This window comes from Larimichthys crocea, chromosome V (genome assembly GCF_000972845.2).
Source record: "Larimichthys crocea isolate SSNF chromosome V, L_crocea_2.0, whole genome shotgun sequence".
Classification (NCBI taxonomy): Eukaryota; Metazoa; Chordata; class Actinopteri; family Sciaenidae; genus Larimichthys; species Larimichthys crocea.
In genome coordinates, this window is record NC_040015.1 from 1076029 (window position 1) to 1098274 (window position 22246).

The following is a 22246-nucleotide window of genomic DNA, read 5'->3' on the forward strand; positions in this document are numbered from 1 at the left end:
AGTGTTTGTTTTCTGGTTGTGCGTTAACAAGCCAGCAGCGAGCGCTCCTTAACGCTCCTAATTCCACCACAGAGAATACACACATAAACACAGGCATTTATATTCAGACAAGGACTACCTAGGAAACCCTCACACACACACACACACATGCTCACACACACACACACACACACACACACAAGTCATTTTCTGAAGCATATAATAACAGTTTGGGAGCTTGTTCAGACTTCCAAACGTATGTTGGCCCTCCAAACAAAAGGCATAAACAATAATTTGAATAAATGGAGGTAATTTCCTGCAGCAGAATGTCTAATCAGAGCCGTATTCTGCTGGAGGACCACAGCACAGGGCGAGTGTGTGTGTGTGTGTGTGTGTGTGTGTGTGTGTGTGTGAGAGAGAAAGAAAACGAAAAGGCGAGAGAGATTCAGAAATACATCCACAGAGAGAGAGAGAGAGAGAGAGAGAGAGAGAGAGAGAGAAAGAGAGAGAGAGAGAGAAAAGGAGCGAAAACGATATCCCAAACTACCCATCATGCCTTGCCAAGCCTGCTGGCCAACCAAACAAACACTCGGTCCATCTGCGCCCACTAAGAGCCTCTCATACCTCCAAAACATTTACAAAATACCCGCTAACAACCCATTCATTACTCTCTGTCTCTGTTTATCTCCCTCCCGTCCTCTCTCTCTCCATCTCTGGCTATAACTCGGGTTATATTCTATATTTTTCTTCCTGCCAACAAATCTCATGTTGAGACTCAATCCAACAGTGAATGTATCTACTAACAAGTTCTGTGTTTGTATCAAAGCCTTCCTCTGTGCCATAGAGCTCCAAAAACTATTAAAAACACACCAACGAGCCACACTGCCTGTTTACAGCCAGTATTAAGAAGCATCTTGCGTCTGGTCTGACCAAGTACACCAACTGACGTGAACATGTCGAATTTTACACATACAATTAATAGTAACAAAAATAGGATATGTCTGTGCCTGTGGAGAAAGTCCCCAAACTCCCTTAAAAATTTTGTGAGTCGTTGAGTTTGGAGAAACTTTATAAACTTTATGAAACACTCTCCACAACAAATTTTTAATTATTTTGGCCTAATTGTAAATTCGCCAAATGTTATACTAAAGCGATATCATATCTTAGACATTTTTTTTTAATTATCAGTTCGTTATTACTTTATGTAGTTATAATATTCCCTGTATGTCAATTTTCTGTTCCTTATAACTATGACATTTTAACTATAGGTAGAGGTTTTAAATAAGGCCTCGGTTTTCTGCCTCTCCCTGCACTTTACATTGATTTGGTTGTAGGCACGAGGCCGCAGGCTAGGCCGAAAAAACTTCTAAAATCCAGTCACACACATGACAGATGGGGAATTAACAGTGTTTAGAGTCTGTGTTTAATTCAGCGTGTGTCTGATCCACCAACCAATGAGAAATCTTCATGTTTGAAACAGTTCACCTCATTCCTATGGTCATCTATTACTAAAATAATGCTTGTCTAACACTAAAATAACACTGGTAGAGAGTTGTTCAGTTGTTGAGGCAATGAACTCTAAACTGTAAAGTTTGTACAGAAACACAGTTTATCTTTATGGATTATATTGATGCTGAATTGACAGTCATACTGTCGACATATGACGTCCTTTATCTCGTGTTTGTAGAGTGATGTGTTTTTTACGGACACGTAATGAATTGTTCAAATGTCATATTTCATAAAGAAAAAATTGGTTGTGTATTGATTACTGGCGGTGGCTGATCAGGTTTATTATCAGCTGATCATATTCAGTTTTTAACAGCAGTTTGCAGGAACTATTATGGGGTGGCTGTGGCTCAGGAGGTAGAACGGGTCGTCGACTAATCAGCTGATCGGTGGTTCTATCTCCGGCTTCTCCAGTCTACATGTTGAAGTGTCAGTGTGCAAGATATCAAACCCCAAATTGCACCCTGTAAGTCAGCTAAATGTAAATATTACTGAAAATCACATTGACATTTGTAATTGTGTCATCTACTTAAAATCCAGCAAATCCTGAGCAAAAAATAAAAAATGTGACTGGACTTTCATCAGTTTAGATTCTCTGGTTTGTTTCTATTGTTGTGTTTCGACTTGCTTACATTTGCAACTGATGCTTAATCTTCTAGGATAGATCCTCCATCTTCTTTAGTGTTTATGTTTTGTGTTAACATCTTGACACTTCATGTTCACTTACAACTTTGAATTTCAGTTGGCGTGGAAGCACTGAAAGGAGTTGAAGCGTATGGTGAAGTGTCTTGTAGGTACAAATAAATGAGTGCCTCAATTTCATAGTACAAAGAGATTTCAAAAGTTCAGAATATGCAGTGTTTTATGATTTTTAATCAGTTTGAAATGTTTTCACAGGTTTGTTTTTATTGCTCACTCTAAGGAAACATGCTCTGAAGAACCTTTTTATCCTTTTTTGCTGTTTTTTGGGGAACTGACTGCAAAAAGTCACCATTGCAGCACTTTTGGTGCTTTGAAGAACCTTCTTATGTTCATGTTTAATAATCTTTTTTATTATTATTATTGTTACAAAGTGTTAGTGTGGTTTCGTCGCTTTTTACTTTTAAACACACTCTAAAGCTATGGAGCATGAGGATGTAGTTGACGCATGTCTTTGTCCAAAAAAAACTCCACAGTTTTCTTTTTTGTGATTTATTGAAAATCGTATGACAAACAATAAAATTGCAGTAATCCAAAATAATAATCACGAGCACGGTCAAAAACTAGTGTGCTCTCTTCGCCTCCATCTTTTCCAACCAAAAACAAAATACGCACATATCACATTACACGTCTTAGCCAATAAGAAGAGTGCAACCTCAATATGGCTCTAACACAAAGATTTCTAAACTTTTTTTAAGCTGCTCACGCAGGCCGGTTGATTCCCTCTTCGGTGTTGTGGTTTTGCCAGCAGGAGGTCTCGGTGCTGCCAGGGTGCCCAACAGGGTTTTTGTGAAAACAGCTGTAGGATGTTTAGGCTCAGATGGCTATTATGGCTGCCGGCCCAGTCACCCCAGATCAGCAGCTGCTCGTCTCCAAGCCGATTTAAAAACATTTTGGAAAACGTAGAAAAGAAAAATCACTTCAGGATGAGACTTAGTACCACAGAGTCTGTGACTGCTTTTTTAGCTCTCCTTGAAAGTGTGAAACACTTCACTGTTGTTCTGCTGGAATCGTGTTGATTCTCTTGTCTTTCGGTTTTAATGTTTAATGTTGCAAAAGTCTTGAGGCGCTCATCACCTATAAAAGAACATTGATTTTAGTGACATGAATCTCAAAACAGAATATTTTGTTTCTCAATGAGGCATCATGTGAAAGACGTCTCTATTTCTCTCGTGTTTTTGATACTTAATTGACCAATTCGTTTTCCTTTTAGGGCTGGTATGTCAAATGATACTTCAATTGCTTTCAGTCCTTACGCTTACCCTAATTTAATTAAGTGCCATCAAGTTTGATTTTTACAAGGGAGTACAAAAAACTATATAGAATAACTGAAGAACATTTTCACTTCAGCTGACACTTCATCTCCTTTCACAGCTTACACCTCAGTTGTACGTTTTATCTGACATTTCATATCCTCTCAGAACTTTCACCTTACCTCACACTTCAACTCCTTTCAGCTATTACCCATAAACTGAAATCTCAGTGGTTACTCTTACATGTCAGCTCATACTTCAGTTCCTTTCAGGACACATCAACTTACATCTCAACTTCTTCTAGCCCTTAATCTGAGATTTCAACTTATTTCACTGCTTTCAATTCATGCTTAGACTTTCAACTGACATGTCATCTCCTTTTAGCACTTTCTCTTCACTTCCTTTATTGCTTACATTTCATGCTGACATTTCAAGTGACACTTCATGTCCTCTCAGAACTTTCATTTAAACATACACTTCAACTCCTTTCAGTGCTTACACTGCTGCACGCTGACATCTTACACCTTTCTAAAACCTTTTATACCCTCATACTTCAGAACTAGAATTCATACTTCAACTCCTTTCAGCTGTTACACATCATCTGACATTTCACTCACATCAGTGCCAACACTCTTTGCTTACAGTTTAACTGAATCTCTTTTAGGAAAATCCCTTCAATTCTCATTTTCTTCAAGTTCTTTAATGCTTACATTTCATGTTAGTCCTCATCTTCTTACATTTACATTGTTACATTTTCTTATATTTTAACTCATTTTGCTGCTTTCGTGTCATGCTTACATTTAAAGTGACACTTCGTCTCATTTGAGGAAGTTCAAAGATAGATTTTTCAGCTGTTTTAGTGCTTATGTTTAATGCTAACATTTTCATTTTCAATTCCGATCCCCTGACCTTGGAGTTTCAGTTGTCATGTAAAAATTGTGATGTTTGAAGTGAAACGTTTCAGTACCGCAACATTATAGTACAAATACATTCAAAAGTTTAGAGGATTCATATTTTTAGGACTTTTTTTTAGTATTTTATATTGTATTTGAACTGTACTTATTCAGCAGAACACAGGTAAATTATTTGACTTTAGAAGGCATTCAGATAAACGTTGTTGAATTCACTCGTATTTTGATGTCTTTTGATGTTCTGCAGCTTCAGCCACAGTGGAGGACTTCCAGATCCGTCCACACTGTCTGTTTGTTCACTCGTACCGAGCTCCGACCTTCTGCGACCACTGTGGAGAAATGCTGTGGGGACTCGTACGACAGGGACTCAAATGTGAAGGTATGAACTTACTGAAGTAGTGTTTCTGCTTTTAAAGCCCCATGAGACAAACTGCTGTATATTGGTTTATATATGTTGTCTCTGTTTGTGTCCAGGCTGTGGTCTGAACTATCACAAGCGTTGTGCCTTTAAGATCCCCAATAACTGCAGTGGAGTGAGGAGGCGCCGCTCGTCAAACGTCTCCCTGACGGGGGGACTGGTAAACATGGGGCGCCCCCTCTCTGCTGAGCCATCACCACCCCACTACACCGACGATGCTTTACTGGTCAGTAGACTGGGGCTCAGGCTCATCATATACATCCTAGTTAGTCCTCATATTATAGAAGAAAATCTACAATCTCTCATTTACTATGTTCTGACCTACCTCAGAAGAACATATCATCCAATTAACACAAAGGTTAGATGGTTTCTTGTATTTTCAAACAACATGTTTCACTTTTACAAGAAAAAAGTCTTTAAAAATGAAGACTAACTGATGAGCACTTTGGCCAAGGAAGTGAAGCTGCATTAATTTACTACTGCAGGTAGTAATCAAGCCAGGCATGCTGATGTTAGAGCAGATAAACACAGTGTTTAATTGTTCCTTTACTCTTTTGCTCTTGTGTATTTGGTCTTTTGAAGGGGATACAAACCACATCTCCAGGCCTTTGTAAACAGAGTAACCCTGCAGCTTGTTCAGTGGCTTCGCACTGTGATGTTGTAGGTCACCCTGTAGCATAATTTCTGGAAGCACCCGTCTGCAGTTTTGATGTGCTGTTGAAGTCAGGTGCTGTTGTATAAAGAGTGAAAAGTCTGCATATGGAAGAGGTTTGGGTGGATGGATGGGTCAAACAAACAAAGGCTTTTCAGCCCAGGAGACCACTGTCCATGTCCTGTGTGAAACCAAAAGTCAACATTGACTTCTTTCTAGTTACGTAGGCCCAATGTACAGACTGTAACTTACATAATGTAACATCATGGTTAGTTACGATCTTTTCCTAGACCTAAGAAAGTCTTTTTTTGCGTGTCTAGACATACCCAAACAACATCATCACAACATTATGACAGTCTAACCGGAAGATACATGCTTATTCTAGCCAACTGGACCGTGGAACTCTGCATGTCCAGAAGTTATACTAAAAAAGGTTCCTACAGAATTATAGTTTCAAATTTAGGATAGGAAAGAATCTGTTGCTCTTGATGTGCAGAAATCAAGATTGTTGTTTGTGGGACGAGTTTACTGAATGGTCAATTGCATTTGAGTCAACACTCCCTCATTATCACTGCTGGATGTACTGTAGCTTGATGCCAGGTTTGACTTCATTTGGGTCAAACAAACAACTAAAACATCTTTTTTAGACTTGAGGAAGTCTAAACTGATTTTGAGACACCAAAGGCAGTCAGTGTATTTTAATGGTTAAGACAAGAAATTATCAATAAAAGAAAAGATCCAATCAATTTATTTTCTTTTATTAAATCATTTAAGCCTGACTCTAACTAACTAACAAACTAACTATCTTTCTTTCATTTGCTCTCCAGTCTCCAGTCAGCCCCAGCATGGAGGTAAAATGCATCATTTTTACCCTTAATAATAAGGAAGTTGCTCTGATGAAGTGCATTAAAACCACATTCTAATTGATTCTAATTAATTGATTTAATGTTCAGTGTTCGTTTACTGCATTGCTCCCTGATCTGTTATTATTGTTTTTAACATACAGTAACTGTGAATACATCAGATGCTTGACAATCTTGACAGTCATTTCTGAAGGTCCAAAAAAGAAAACTAAAGAGATAATACCCTTATTTTTTAACATAGTGATTTAAGATTTTGGTTTATTCATTTATTTATTTATTTATTTGGTAACATTTGTTTTAACAGCTAGGAAAAGTTTCATTTTACTTTTGTAAACCTGAATCCTGAAGAACCAGATGTTACCACATGATGACTTGTAATCATGGGGGTAAATGTCTGCCGGCCAGCTGCTGATTGTTTACCTGGCATTTTCTCAAATAATCAACCATTGTCTGAAATCTGTCCTGAGCATCAGTAATAATGCAAGTCACTTGCTCCATGAAATGCAGTTATTTAGTTGAACACAACACTGGCTGGCCTCCTGATCTATGTCTCTGCTCTTCTCACAGCAGAAGAACCAATTAGATTACTTCCCCGGGAGAGAGCGGCGCTCCAGTTCCCAGTCATACGGTGGCCGTCCCATCGAACTTGACAAAATCTTACTGTCAAAGGTTAAAGTTCCTCACACCTTCCTGATCCACTCGTACACCAGACCCACCGTCTGCCAGCACTGCAAAAAGCTGCTGAAAGGCCTCTTCAGGCAGGGACTGCAGTGTAAAGGTGAGCCTCCTGTTTAACTTTAATGCTGCAATGTGCATGACAATGTGATGTGTCGGACAGAGCAAACAAAATTTGGATGACTTATCTCTGCAGCTAAAAAAAAGTAAAGTAACCCGAGGTAAGGTCATTAAAATCTTTATCCTCGGGGAGAATTGGATCAGGGAATTTAATAGAAATCTGATTGGTAGATGTTCAAATATTTGGCTCAGGTCTGCTTCAACAAGTTACTTTAAAGACAAAGCTGATTCAAAGCTAAGTAACTTTAGAAATAACTTTGATGTTAGCCAATCCTGATACGCCTATATTCAGTGCGTCACAGTAGAAGTAAACCAGGAAGCTACAGAAACTTTATGGTACCAGGGGTAATTCTCATTGGACTGAATAAATGCCATCTTGGTGTCCAGTGTCCAGAACTGGGGCCTCATGTACGAATACTTGCGTGGATTTTCACGTGAAACTTGGCGTACGCCAAAACCCAGAAACTGTCGTACGCACAAAAAAATCTAGATGTATCAAAGTGTGCGTACACATGGATCCAAGCACGTTTCTTTTGTACATCCTAATCAACGTGGAATTGAGCACACATGCAACTCCTCCCTGTCCACGCCTCCATTTACATATGCAAATCTATTTAAATAGGCCCTGGACCTGAGATTCACCTCTTTGTCCGATCAGATAACGCAATGAACAAAGGAAAGAAAATGAATTTCACAGAGTCTGAGCTAAAGATTCTAGTGAATGAGGTGGAGATTCTGTTTGGTACCCTGTCAACAGGGATAAATATGACCAAAAAAAAAAGACGTGAGTGGGAGTGTGTGAGGCTGTAAATGCCGTGGGATCCGAGCAGCGCACACACAGGTGTGGCGCTGCGGCTGACATTTCCAACTTTACGGCCGCTTTTACTGACAAGAATACTGAACACAGGGAGACAATCAGGGGCTTGATAGCAGCTCTAATTTCACCAGCAGAAAATAAAGAAAACCAAAAACATGATATTTGAATGCGCACATGCCCAAATGTGCATTGGCACACTGGCACGGTGCGCGATGGCTTAAGTAAAGAGTTTATTCGTTTCGTATGTAACGCTGGTTTACATACGGGACAATTAAACGAATAAACTATTTACTCACCCAGAAGCCACCCATTGCGCACAGTGCCAGCCTCCAGCCTGTTCCCAGCCATGCTGTTAGTCATAATGAATGAGTCGTGCGTTGAACCAGGCCACTTTGCCACGATGTTAGTTAGCTGCATTTGCGCATCACATATGATTTGAACATTGATGGAATGAAAATGTTTCCTACTTACATAAACAGATTCATCCTGTGATGGCGCTTTTATAGCAATGTGTGTGCAGTCAATAGCTCCGATTACATTAGGGAAAGCGGCTCTCGCTGCAAATTGCGCTTTAATGTTGGCCTGTTCAACAGTATTGTACGGGAATCTGATGTACTAGGAAGACATTAGGATGATTCCGTCCCACACAGCTGGCATGGCTCGGCTCAGGGTTGACTGGCACACTCCTGACCGATCGGCCAGCTCCCGCTGGAATGACCCTGTTGCCAGGAACCCCAGCGTAGTCAGCACAACTCCGGGCCACTCGCCGGCCCTCGTTGCGCTCTAGGGCCGGCCGCAGCTCTGCGCACAGCTCACCTTGGCCTTGGTAACCGAAATCGTCTTATGAGGCAATTATCATGGTTTGCAAGTAAATCCTCGCGTTCCTTAAATCGCTCACGTCGGATTGCACCATTTGCTAGGTCCTCTAACAACGCTAACGCTGCCTTTGTTAATATCATTTTCTTCAACACATTGCGCATGCTTTTATATCCACGTATATAATTGTAAACACGTGGGTGTGTTAATTGTTCATAAGTGTGTCTCTGATGTGCACATCACTCTGATGACTACTTGTTTTCACATTATTAACAGTTTCCCAGCTTCACCTCTAAGGATAGCAATAGCTGTAGAAATGTGCGTACGACAGCTGAAGTTGAAGTTGGCGTGGGGGCACGCACATTTCTATGATCATTTCACGTTTGATACATTTGAACGTGAGCGTGGAAAAGGACGTACGCCACTTTTTTGTGCGTACGCATGCTTTGTACATGAGGCCACAGGGGAGGGGAGACCACACCCACTTAGAGACAGGAAGTCAATAATATTTCATATCACTGGCGTAGATTGGTTAAACCAACTAAACTCAATTGTGGTTAAAAAAAAAAAACAACTCTGACATTTGAACCTTCCACCACAACCTCAGACATTTTCCTGGACGTTGCATCACTTCCGGTTTTCTTAATGAGTGTGTGATGTGAAACGTGACCTCCTGTCACTGCCGCTGTCTTATGGCTCTTCTTTTTTTTGCTTCTCCTTCAGATTGTAAATTTAACTGTCATAAACGATGTGCTCCTAAAGTGCCGAACAACTGCTTGGGAGAAGTTTCCAAAAATGGAGGCAAGTTTCAACACACTGACACGCCTGACTGTACTTACACTATATATATGGGGACCATTAGTGACTTCACATCACATTCATGGACCTAAACCTAATCCTAACATTAAGTGTGTCTTTGTTTTGTAGAGCTCCTCAGCCCAGGGGCGGAGTCAGGGGCAGAGGGATGCCTTGATGACCATGATAATGACAGAGGCGGCGGCCTGTTGGACGACATGGATGAAGCGCTGACATCAGAGGGGGGTCTCCTGCTGGAGGCGGGGCCGAGCGACCTCTGTGACATGCACGACCCCGACCTGGACGAGTCCAACCGAGCCATTAGGTACACACATAGACACACACACACACACACACACATACTGAGAAACACACACACGTATACAGATGATAGATTGTGCTTTGTCCTGCCCCCTGTAGCCCGTCCACCAGTAACAACATCCCCCTGATGCGGGTTGTTCAATCCGTCAAACACACAAAAAGGAAGAGCAGCAATGTGATGAAGGAGGGCTGGATGGTCCACTACACCAGCAAGGACACTCTGGTACTCCACCTGTCTGTACACCTGTCTGTCTGTTGATTTACCTGTCTGTCTGTTTGTTTACCTGTCTGTCTGTTTGTTTACCTGTCTGTCTGTTGATTTACCTGTCTGTCTGTTTGTTTACCTGTCTTTGTGGGCTGAGTTTGCAGACTTTCCCACAAGCATTTAGTAAACAATCTGCTGTGATTTTATCTCCTTAAACCACAAACAACACTTTATTTTTAGGCTTGTTTTAAATACTGAGGATAAAGATAACTGAATATTCATCTCATTGTTTGTTCCTTTCTTTTGTTCATACATCGGCCAGCCCATCTCCTGTTAGATCTTTTGTCATAAATAAAGAAATAAATGTGCTGACACGAAAATTAGGCATATTATTAATATCAGTGAGATGATTAAAGAAGTGAGAAAATGATGAGAAAATGTTCAAACAAAAGTTTTTAGTATGACTTTATAGAAACGTTTTGACAGTTGTGGGTTTTTTTTTTTTTAGCAGATTTTCCTTTAAAACTGAGAAAAAAAGTGTAAAATAAAATACATGATGTCAAAGTTTCTTACGGCTTTTTCTGTCCTTGCTTCCGACCTTCTTTCTTTCTCCTCTCCATCTCTGTATTTCAGAGGAAGAGACATTACTGGCGACTGGACAGTAAATGCATCACACTGTTTCAGAACGACACAGGAAGTAAATACTATAAGGTAAGACAAGATACAACACTGATTTCTACAGAAGTAAAGACAGCTCTTTTGCTTTTTGTTGTATAAGACTGGTTACCAACCTGAGGCCTCCGACGCTTGCAGGAGGTCAGCAAAGCTTCATGGGAGTCATGAGGCCTTCTTAATATAAAGGGATGTAAGACAACGTTTTTAAAATAGTAGTAGTAGTTCTATATCTCAACATAGTGAAGTGACACAGTAAAGACCAGCCTCATCCTGCATAAGAATATAAAACAACCAAAGAGGTCAAAGAACAACGAAAAGCAAACACAGATTCTGTCAAAAAAGAAGAACCTTGGTTTGTGGACTACTGAAGCTTTGAGTCTGACATTATGGCCGTCACCATCTTTTTTTCGTTGGAGCCAGAGGTGACCATATTTGGATGAGAGTGTGGAGCCAAACCAAAGAAAAGTTATGTCAGGTGAACTTCCACAAGTCCAACAGTGTTTGGACAGTGGGAAGCTGGTGAGGGATCATGTCCTTAATGTTTGGACTGTCCACATCATATATGACATTGTACTTTTGCCGTTATTATCATACTCTTGGTCTACACAAACGGCACCGAAACAAGTTTCTGTCTTGAGAGTTTTTTATTCATCCTCGGTTCTTCTGGTCTCTACAGGAAATCCCTCTGTCTGAGATATTATCCCTGGAACCAGCACAGACTTTCTCTCTGCTTCCTGATGGAGCAAATCCCCACTGCTTTGAGATCGCCACAGCATCACTGGTTTACTACATTGGAGAAAACCTGCAGAGAGCTGAATCATCTGTGACCAGCAGCAGCATCCTGGTAAATAATAGTGGTGTGCGATACTGCATATTTTGGTATCGATCCGATACCAAGTAAATACGGGCCAGTATCGCCGATACCGATACCGATACGTTTTAATAAATAAGGTGGATGCATCATTGAATTGCTAAATCTCAATTAATTTTCATGACCTCGTTTTCGACTTGAAAATACAGCCACACTGCGCTCCTCTTCCTCTCTGCCATTGTTCTGTTGTAGTTTTTTCTAGAAAATAAACACGCACTATGTGTGCTGATGAACCTGAGCCAGCAACTTGCTTGTTTGTTTGCTTTGCGCGTCTAAGTCACGCCACGTGACGGCGCAACATCTAAACACAAGAGGGGGGAGCGGGAGCAAAGTGTGCCTGCTGACACAGGAGCGGCAAGTCCGGCAACCTGGCTGTTTCCCCTTTGCCGAAACCACAGCATGCAAACAAGAGTGGAGCTTAAAATAAAGAATCGATCTCACCAGGCTAGTATCAATCCGATACCGACTTGGTATCGATACTATCAATATTTGGATCGATCTACCCACCACTAGTAAATAACATGATGGTCCGTTTACAGACAGATAAGTTCAGGATGTTAACCAACAAGCATCCTCTTGTCAGTAATGTAGCAACAAAAGCTTGTCGTCTAACTGCGAAGATCCACTGAGCATGTGAAACATGAAGAAAAGTTTAGTCCTAATCTGTTTCCTATTACAAGTTAATGGCTAATAATTTATTTTACTCACTGGTTTAAGGTCAGTGGAGTTGGGCAGGATGTGGCTCGGATGTGGGAGATGGCCATCCAGCATGCACTGATGCCGGCCGTCTCAACAGGAATTTCCCACAGTTCCCACCGCAGTGGACACAGTAAGAGACCATCACAGCTGACATCTCCATTAAAATCTGTACATGTTGATCCACTAAGTCTCAGTTGTGAACATAAAATTTCTGTTAATGTTAAGCCATTATGCAGACGACACCCAGCTCTTTATAGCTATAGACCCTGATGACATGAGCCCCTTTTACTGCCCAAAAACCTGCATCTACATTTTGGACATGTTGGTAAGTTTTGAGACATAGTTTTAAAATTTGTTTTGAACACCCGTTTCAAGCCTTACAATAGGAACTAAATGAGATTTTGGTGCTCTGTGACCTTCGGTTACTGGTCACACCCGTCTCTGTGTATTAATTTATAAAACAAACCTTTACCTGAATCTTTGGAAAATTACAATTTCAGCCTCCATCAGTACAAACTAACCTGAAGTTAGTTTTCAAGCATACCGAATAAGTCAAGTAAATTTTGGGGGAAATGTGTGTTAAATAATGCACAAGACATCTAAAATATTCAAATTTGATGTCAGACATTATGGAATAACGTTTTTCTAGCCTTTAAGCTTCTCAAGGGAAATAAAAGTCAAACACCTGATGTTAAGAGGTGCTCTCTAACTTCAATATGAATGCATGAGTTTGGCAGAGAATCCATCTGAAATGAAACTAAACAAATGTAAATGTCATTTTAGTATCGTCTCGCCTGAGAAAGAAAACATTTCCAGCTCAGGTATTAATGTTCATGTTGCTGGTGAATTCTCCTGCAGACTCTCACATCCCCTCAGGGCCGCGACGCCCACACAAAACCCATCAGAGATATTTCAGACCTTCACTGACGTCAAACTGATCATGACTAACGCTTCACTGTGGTCTCACAGTGACTCTGTGTGTTCACCTGCGTGGAAAGAACACTAAAATAATAGTGTCTCAACTGCCAGAAGGCTTCCGATTTATAACATTTATTAATATACTGCTCAGACAGTGTAAATACACATGTTAAAATACTTTAACAGGAGCGACTAAGGGCAAAGAACAACACAGACCTGTTTGTTAAAAGTGGAGTTTAATTAATTTGCTTTTTTATGTGTGTGAATGATTCACTGAATGATTCACTGATTTTTTTTTATCATGTTTGTGCCTCATGAACAGAGGAAATCTCCATTAGTATTTCTGTGTCCAACTGCCAGATCCAGGAGAATGTGGTAAGAAAACACACACACACACACACACACACACACACACGCAAACACACACACATTCAGCTATGTAACCATCTCTGCCACCTCTTCCTGTCTAAAGATAGCCACTGATACGTATTACTGTCATTGTTCAGTGGTGCACCAAGTATTCAGGTTCTGTACTTGAGCTTCCTAATTTTAGAGAAAAATGGCCGCCATGTGAATGTTTGCTAATATATCGGTCAGGTTTTAGTTTTAGTGTAGAACATCTGACAACCTTTCTGCAGGTTTTGTTTTTTCATTCATCTCATTAAAGCCTCATTGTGTAACTTTTTTTTCATAAACTAACGTCTGTTAAATCCTGTTGATGCTACACTAACTTGTAATCAGGTGAATGGTGTCTCTGTCATTCATACGTCTGTTCTCACACTATGTAACTTTGGGCTCCGGGTCAGGAGAAGTACGTAACACTTTACGGCACTAAGTCACACACCACCAACTATTTGACTGATTTTGGTGAAACTGGATCATATTTTATGGAGAAAATGTTTTCTGCTTTTCCCTCTGATGTCCTCCGGCTGCTCTGCCTCAACTCTCTGTGATTTACAGAGTTTCCTGATGGACAGTGAAGTAAACTGCTGCCAACTGTAGCTGCTGTTAGCTAATGTTAGCTCAGTTTGGAGTGTCAGTGTTTGTACCACAGGAGTTTTGGACCACCGGAAAAAAGAGGAGGTTTACAGGCCTGGGGTGCAGGGGAATGCTGACAGGGAGGTGAGCTGGTGTTGTGCCAGAACCGGAGCTGGGCGAGCCGCCAATGTAACCCAGTTTGGCAGCCTCTGTTGACATAATGGCAGAGGAGAAGAGACTGAAGAGGACGTTGACGGAGGAAGCTGTGAAGAGAAAAGGAGAGAGTGAGCGAGCAAGAAGCTGCTGGACAAGAGTAAATGTGGGACTGACTTTTAGTGGTTGGTGAGAGCTTGGTGAAATAAAAGGCTGAAAGACAGACGCCGAGCTGGGCTGACTGCTGTTGGACTAGTCAGTAATATTAGCTGCTGCTATGTCTGCTGTTGTTGACCTTGCCTGATGTTTGGCTGTTAGCAAAGTTGTCGACTTGCTAGTTTTTTATTATGAGTAATGTAATCAGAACAAATACTGAGCTGGGGGCAACACAACACATCACAACAAATAATGATTTCTACGTAATGATGCTTTAACTCTTTGTCTTTAACATGATGACAGTGTCTCTTATGGCCTCATGTTTTCTCTCATTTTTATTCATTTACATTTGAAGAGCTGTCACAGCGTGTCAGGTCGTATATGTAGCAAACACTCTGTACATTTACATGATAAAGATTCACATAACCTTCAAATGTCTGCAAACTCTATTCATGCAAATTAAACTACAGAGAACATCGAGTCCCATTTTTCTATGCAGACACGCTCACCTCGCCGTCTCCAAGGTGAGCACGTCTTCAAGCACCTCAAATGGAGATTACTGTGATTACTCACTCAGCCAAACGGTTTCCATAGCGATGGATGGTAATTAGGCAGTAAGCTCGGGGGAAGGGGGAGGAGGTTTATAATATTGTATTTCTGTCCTCTTTGCTTGAGGTGTGATATTAGGCTGTCAGCTAACAGGGGAGAAAAGGGAGACGTGATTGCAGACAAGGAGAAAATATTTAGCAGTTTTGGTGTCAAAGCTGTGGCAGATCACTGACGCTGTGTAGTTACACTCAGGGAGGCGCACGGTAGGCTCTCCTGTACAAAACCCCATTTTTGGAAAAGTCCTTCACCAGGTGATGAATAGATGTAATTGACATTTTTGTTGAACCCACTTTCAACCGGCCTCCACCTTCCTCCACTTTACTTAGAGCAGTCTTATAACAAAGGAAGCGTGAGACCTTTGACCTTTGAAACCTAAACTTTAAAGAAAGCTTCAGGCCTTCTGTGTTTTTTGAGTGTTGTTTTAAAGCCTGAGACAAATGCAGGGATTTCTGTGCCTCAAAATGTCAAAACATTTGGTTCTTTTACAGACTGTGGTTCTTCCTCTGTTTCCACTTGTAGGCATCACTTCTCTTGTGCCACATCCATTAGTTGACACACTGGAGGACAAAATGCTTCATCAGTGCTCCTTGTTTGTTTGTCTAACATGCACCTTCGGTTGTGCTTCTTTTGCTTTTTTTGCTGTTAGCTAATGTTAGCTCAGTTTGTTACCGGACTGTGAGCTCAGAGCACCGGGGCAGTGTTAGTGTTTGTACCACAGGGGTTTTGGACCACTGGGAAGAAGAGGAGGTTTTCAGGCCCGGGGGTGCAGGGGAATGTTTGGAGTGGAGCCGGTGTCGTGCCAGAACCAGAGCTGGGCGAGTGGGCAATGTAACTGGGCTCAGCAGCCTCTATGGACATAATGGCAGAGGAGAAGAGACTGAAGAGGATGTCGATGGAGGAAGCTAAGAAGAGAAAAGGAGAGAGTGAGCGAGCAAGAAGCCACCGGACAAGAGTAAATGAGGGACTGACTTTTAGTGTTTGGTGAGAGCTTGGTGAAATAAAAGGCTGAAAGACAGACGCCGAGCTGGGCTGACTGCTGTTGGACTAGTCAGTAATATTAGCTGCTGCTATGTCTGCTGTTGTTGACCTTGCTTGATGATTGGCTGTTAGCAAAGTTGTCGACTCACTACACATGTACAAAAAAATTTACACAAAGTCGCTTTAAGAACTTTATCCAAGTGATTTCCTTTATTTCGGTTGATGTGATTGATGTGCACTCTGTTTTTTAGGATATCAACTCGGTGTATCAGATCTTCCCAGACGAGGTTCTTGGCTCAGGACAGTTTGGCATTGTCTACGGAGGTAAAACATACCTGTACAATGTGAAGATGCACATGTCTTCTTCAAACACCACGTCCAAACGTAGCATCATCAATCACTCACTCAGCAGAGAGAACATTTAAACCTGCAATAATAATGCTTTTGTCACTTCAGGGCACCCGAGAATAAAGTTTATTTTATTTTCATGACAGGAATAATACATACAAAATCACTCAATTCCTGTCTGACTTGACTCTGCTATCTCCTTTGGATCGTGTTTGTGTTGGTAGAGACACATCCAGTCTGATATATCATCATATATGTCATCATACACAGGTACTAATAAAGACTAGACTAACTAGTTTAGTTAGAGAAGTGAAAAGCTTTATAAATTGTAAATACTGACATAATGAACCACAGTAATCGAGTAAATATACTTTCTACTTTCCACCACTGGCTGAGTGTGCATGTTTTGTGTGTTTTCATCCAGGTAAGCACAGAAAGTCCGGTCGAGATGTCGCCATCAAGATCATTGACAAACTCCGATTCCCCACAAAACAGGAGAGTCAGCTGCGCAACGAGGTCGCCATCTTGCAGGTACACACAAGCACACACACACACACACACACACACAGCAGTGAGTGAGACTTCCTGTCGTGAACGATGTTCATTACCGTGGCAACACTGTAGGGGTGTGACATCCTTTAATATTCCAGCGCTGCTCAACCTGCAGAAGCTGCTGCTGCGACATGTACACACACACACTGTTCACTTCATGTCTGCCCCAATCCTTCAGGAATATTTTGTCTTCAGGTTATAATTCAGTCATATGAGCATTTTCAATTATAATAGAAAAAACAGATGAATCTTAATAAACATTTAGAAAATAAAAAGTTCGACCTGACAGCAGCTGTCAGAACTTTAGACGATGATGATTTCTCCTCCCTGCAGAGTTTGCACCACCCAGGCGTGGTCAACCTGGACTGCATGTTTGAGACCCCAGAGAGAGTGTTCGTGGTCATGGAGAAGCTCCACGGAGACATGCTGGAGATGATCCTGTCCAGTGAGAAAGGACGACTGCCTGAGAGGATCACCAAGTTCCTGGTCACACAGGTCACACACACAGATACACAAACAAACAAAGGCTCCATTTGTACTTAGCATTTTAAGTGACTCGTATCCAGATAAAATCCAGATGAGATTTAAAGAGATAGTTTGTTATCTGTGTGTTGTATAAGGTGCTGATCCACAGTCAGTGTGTTACAGTAGACGTCAGTTATATTTATTAAGTTATGCAGAATTAAGAGCGTGGACGCTTTGATCGACAGGTAGGTGTCATTACAGATTGCTTGTTTGAGCAACCAGGCATCATTTGGCCCGCCTGAGATCCACAGATGATCCACGTCTTTGACCATTTCTAGATTAGCCAGGAAGCGAAAAAGGCAGCACTGCCAATATGGAGACAACCAGAGCCACCACACTGAGCTTCACAACAGCTCTTCAGAAACCTGTGAGGGACATCACAGAGACTATGTCCAGGGTTTATACTGTCAGTGCAGTCAGTACACCCACAGTTTGTAGAAGCAGACAGGAAGACCAGCATGAAGGTAAGCTAATGTACAGGGGCAACAATAGAATAGATTTAAGACACTAAAAAAAGGCAAACCTAGAGAAACCAATATAAGTTGAAGTGTACGCTATATTTAAAATACTTTCACTACCGTACCTTGCTGTCAGACAGATCTTTTCGACAGGGGGCTGAAACCTTATATCGCTCTGTCCACAGCCACCAGACTCAATTAACAAAAACAGAAAATAACCTTGCAGGACAGCTGTTGGTCTACCTCTACAGCAGCAGCTAATGGTAGTTCAGAACTAAGGTCTTAAAAATGTGTTTCAAAGTCAGCTAATTAAACAAACTAACTGATGGAGGCAGTGGCGGACCACCACCTGCTGAGTTCTGAGAGGTAAAATTACAGTCTTTGTCAATGAAGGTGAAGAAAGCATAGAGTTGTCTGAGAGCCAGGGTGGTGAAAATATTCTTAACATAACGTACATTTTGTTTTATGTTTTGTTGCTGCCTCTATCCACAGCAGTACATTAGCTTAGCTTCATGCTGGTCCTCCTGTCTACACTGACTGTGGATCAGTGCCTCATACAACCACATTTCAAATAACTCAAAAGTTGGAGACACTTTCATCTAGATCGAATATACGTGTCTGTCAGATCACAGTACTACTCCAGTGCAAAAGGAGGTGGTGTTCTGATCTGAAGCTGTTTAAAAACAGCAGAAGAAGAACTTTTACCAATTTAGTCAACAAAAACAGTTTAGCTTGCGTTAGCGATGAATCATATGAAGTACGAGTGAGACAAAAGTCTTCTTCATGTCTCAAACGCTCCCAACGTGGTTTGAACGATCAGATTTTAATCCGTCTTGAATGCATCTACACGTAGATAAAATTTTTGATCGGACCAGTATCTGATTCAAAAACATGATGAGGGTGGATGAACCCTGTTTGTTTCCTCTAGCGCCACCCTCAGGACATTTTTTAAATTTAAATTCATCCAATCAGATTGATGAAACTCACAGTTTATTATCATTAAACATTAGTTGTGTGTTTCTGTGTATCACCGTCAGATTCTCGTGGCTTTGCGTCACCTCCACTTCAAAAACATTGTCCACTGTGATCTGAAACCTGAGAACGTCCTGCTGGCTTCTGCAGACTCATTTCCACAGGTACGTGACAGGGACTGTGTGGACAACCAGTAAGACTGTAATATTTGGCTGAGGAGAAAGAAAAGGGCTGGAAGCACAATGGACCGTCCTGTTTATGTTAATGAGCTGATGGCAGACATGAGAACAGGTGTGCAGGTGGGTGGTGGAGGTCAGGTGACGGGGAACGCAGGGGTTACTGCAAGGCAGGTGGGAGTGGGCGGATCTGAAATGACAGGATGGAGAAAAATGTGAGGCAAAGAATCAGCTGACATGGTGGCACAAAGTGCATTTTTAAAAAGCTGGAATCATCAGGAATTATTTTAAAAACCCAGAAGAAGACTTGATATGAAGCTGAAAGATTAATGCACCACAGAAATGTTCACAGCCTCCAACCAACAGGCTTCGGACACACACACACATACTGCATATATATATATATATATATATATATATAATATATATATATATATATGTAGGAAGAGGTGAAAACAGCAAGATACAGGCAAGCAAACAAAAGCAGAAACAGACGAACTAAACAAAAACACACACAGACGGTCTATTAGCTGTCAGTGTAACTATTAGCAGCTTTCTGCAGTTTTCAGTCCCCTCTCCAGAAATAGCTGTTTGTGTCAGACGGAGTAACTGTTAGCTCTAATGATGCATCAGGTCGGCTGTTGGGCTCAGCATTCCTCACACGCTTTATTACTTACTGCGTGTCATCTGCAGAGCCTGCTACTCCCGCTAATATCAGGAAACAAACAAAATGCTAATGCCTTAAAGAGATACTTTAAAGAGTTGCTGCATTAATGTTAGCGAAGCGTGTCAAACATAAATAAAAATGTCAGCTAATGAAGTTATTTAAGGAAGAGGCTGACATTTAGTGAAATCCTCTACCCCTTCTTCCCCACAGTGAGATGACTTTCATCTCTGTGTTCAGTATACAATGTGTTTAGCCTAGCTTAGCACAAAGGAGCCTAGCTCCTTCAAAAGAGAGGAAAAAATGTGTTGCAATTGAGTCATTTTAGCCACAGTCACACATTTATTGATACGTCATAAAAAAGCTATTATCAACTATGTGGAAAGGTTAACTAAATTCAAATTGTACTCTGACTATTCAGAGCTAGGTTAATGGCCGAGCTGACATTTGTTAACCTAGAGAGCTAACATAGAAGATCAATATCAGTTTCAGCTATGTGATAGGTCAAGAACATGTTTAGTCTAGCTTAGCACAAAGACTTGAAGCTGAAATCTATCAAAGAAGAAAACAAAAACAGAAACATCTTCCAACAACTCCAAAGCTGTCTAATTCACCTGTTCTGTCTTGTTTATTGAACCGAAAATTGTAAAAATAAGACATTTTGGTTTTAGCAGCAGTTAACATTGCAGTCATTTGCTGATTGATAAGTGAGTGCTAATCAAGGGAACAAATGTGAAAACACAAACAATGCTTCTGTTCTGGAGCTTTGACCAACATCAACACTTTAAAATCGGGTCAGTCCACCTACATCTGAATATGTACCCGGATGAGGAGCCTCGATAACAACAGCAGATAACCAAAAATAGATGTGAACAGCAGCTGACAGTCAACGCTGAAGAGAACTGATACATCACAACACGACTGTGAAGCGAGCCAACGTATCCCGGATCACTTCCATCTTTCTCCTGAGTGTCTGTGAATCATCCTGCAAAGATAGCAGCCAACAGCTCTTCACTGTCAGCAGCTTCATCACACTCATCCTCCCTCCTGTGTTTCCATCCAAACACTGACTGTTGCTATCGAGCCAACAGGCTCATGGAAATCAAATTTGTGATTCAGGCTAATTAAGACTTTTCCCTGACCTGTGTCTTCCCTCTGCTGTGGTAACGGGGCAAAAAATATGAAATGTCTAGGATACTCACAAATCAACACTGGTGTTAAGTCAATGAACACCTAGTTTGAAGCTCATGTTGTCCACCAAATCATCTGACTTTATTTAATTTGTGTCACAAAGAGCAACACTGGAAAACAACATGGCGGGAGTCAGATAGCCAGCTAATGTTTACCTTTGCACAGACATCATGTGCCAATTGTATTAATTCCCAAACCTGTTGCTACCAGACTTTATGTTTATGTTTTACAGTTAACCGGTCACAGTTATAAGAGGCCTCATAATCTAAAATTTAGGGCCAAGTCACAAACATATGTTTCAAGCCTCTACAAATGACACATACAACATACAGTTGAGAGGTCCCAAGTACAGACGTAATTTTCATAAATTAAAAATATTAATGAGGGACTTGAGATTAACTTTAAAACAAACACAATAAACAAAAACATTTTCAGTGACACACCTTCATCTTCTCGTTTCAGGTGAAGCTGTGCGACTTCGGTTTCGCTCGGATCATCGGTGAGAAGTCGTTCAGGCGTTCTGTGGTCGGCACGCCAGCGTATCTCGCCCCTGAGGTCCTGAGGAACAAAGGCTACAACCGATCTCTGGACATGTGGTCGGTTGGAGTCATCATCTATGTCAGGTAGGAAACTCATGTGATGGATGACTTCAGTCTTAAAAGATTTTAGTTTTAATCTTTTTTATGTGCTTTTATTTGTTTTTGTTTTGTTTTGTTATTTTCTTAATTTTCTTCTTTTAGTTTTGAATTCCTTGTGCTGAACAAAAGACTACAACATAAAGCAAACTATCATTTTGAAATCATCACTGTATTACAGGTTAAATCTGTAATATAATTTCTATATTTTATATCAAACTCCGTGTTTCGTCTTCTCTGCAGTCTCAGTGGGACGTTCCCTTTCAATGAAGATGAAGACATCAATGATCAGATCCAGAATGCTGCCTTCATGTACCCTCCTCATCCCTGGAAGAAAGTTTCCCAGGAAGGTACGTAGCATCATGGACCTCAATGTAGTCTCAACATAGTTTCATCCAGGACAGTAAATTGCAGTATCAGCAGCAGAAACATGAAAAGAAAAATGTCCAAAAATATCTTTACCTCATCTTCATAGATAACTAGGTAGCTTCCAGGCTACATAAATGAAAAAGATGACAACGCTGTATAGTTTGTTCTAAGTGGACTTATAGACGACAGCCTGATCAGACAAATGTAGGGCGTTGTGGTTAAAAATTTTTAGTTAATTGTCAGGTGTGACAATCACAAATGTTATCACGGATCAGTAAACCGCCGAGCG

The 22246-nt window shown here is 41.0% G+C and overlaps 1 protein-coding gene across 2 annotated transcripts in view; it reads left to right on the top strand.

The window, feature by feature from the left end:
- The window catches only part of prkd1 (protein kinase D1), a 50676-nt gene that overhangs the window by 22146 nt on the left and 6284 nt on the right, over positions 1-22246 (top strand). Inside the window, exons 3-19 of one of the 2 annotated variants that reach the window (XM_019263208.2) lie at positions 4596-4727; positions 4823-4992; positions 6246-6269; positions 6849-7059; positions 9433-9510; positions 9637-9829; positions 9925-10048; positions 10664-10741; positions 11382-11549; positions 12294-12405; positions 13516-13568; positions 16319-16391; positions 16840-16946; positions 17301-17462; positions 18988-19086; positions 21416-21576; positions 21832-21938. In XM_019263208.2, the coding sequence (XP_019118753.1) occupies positions 4596-4727; positions 4823-4992; positions 6246-6269; positions 6849-7059; positions 9433-9510; positions 9637-9829; positions 9925-10048; positions 10664-10741; positions 11382-11549; positions 12294-12405; positions 13516-13568; positions 16319-16391; positions 16840-16946; positions 17301-17462; positions 18988-19086; positions 21416-21576; positions 21832-21938 (2052 nt within the window). The remainder of the gene's footprint in view (positions 1-4595; positions 4728-4822; positions 4993-6245; positions 6270-6848; positions 7060-9432; positions 9511-9636; positions 9830-9924; positions 10049-10663; positions 10742-11381; positions 11550-12293; positions 12406-13515; positions 13569-16318; positions 16392-16839; positions 16947-17300; positions 17463-18987; positions 19087-21415; positions 21577-21831; positions 21939-22246) is intronic. The other variant, XM_019263210.2, reaches the window with a different exon arrangement.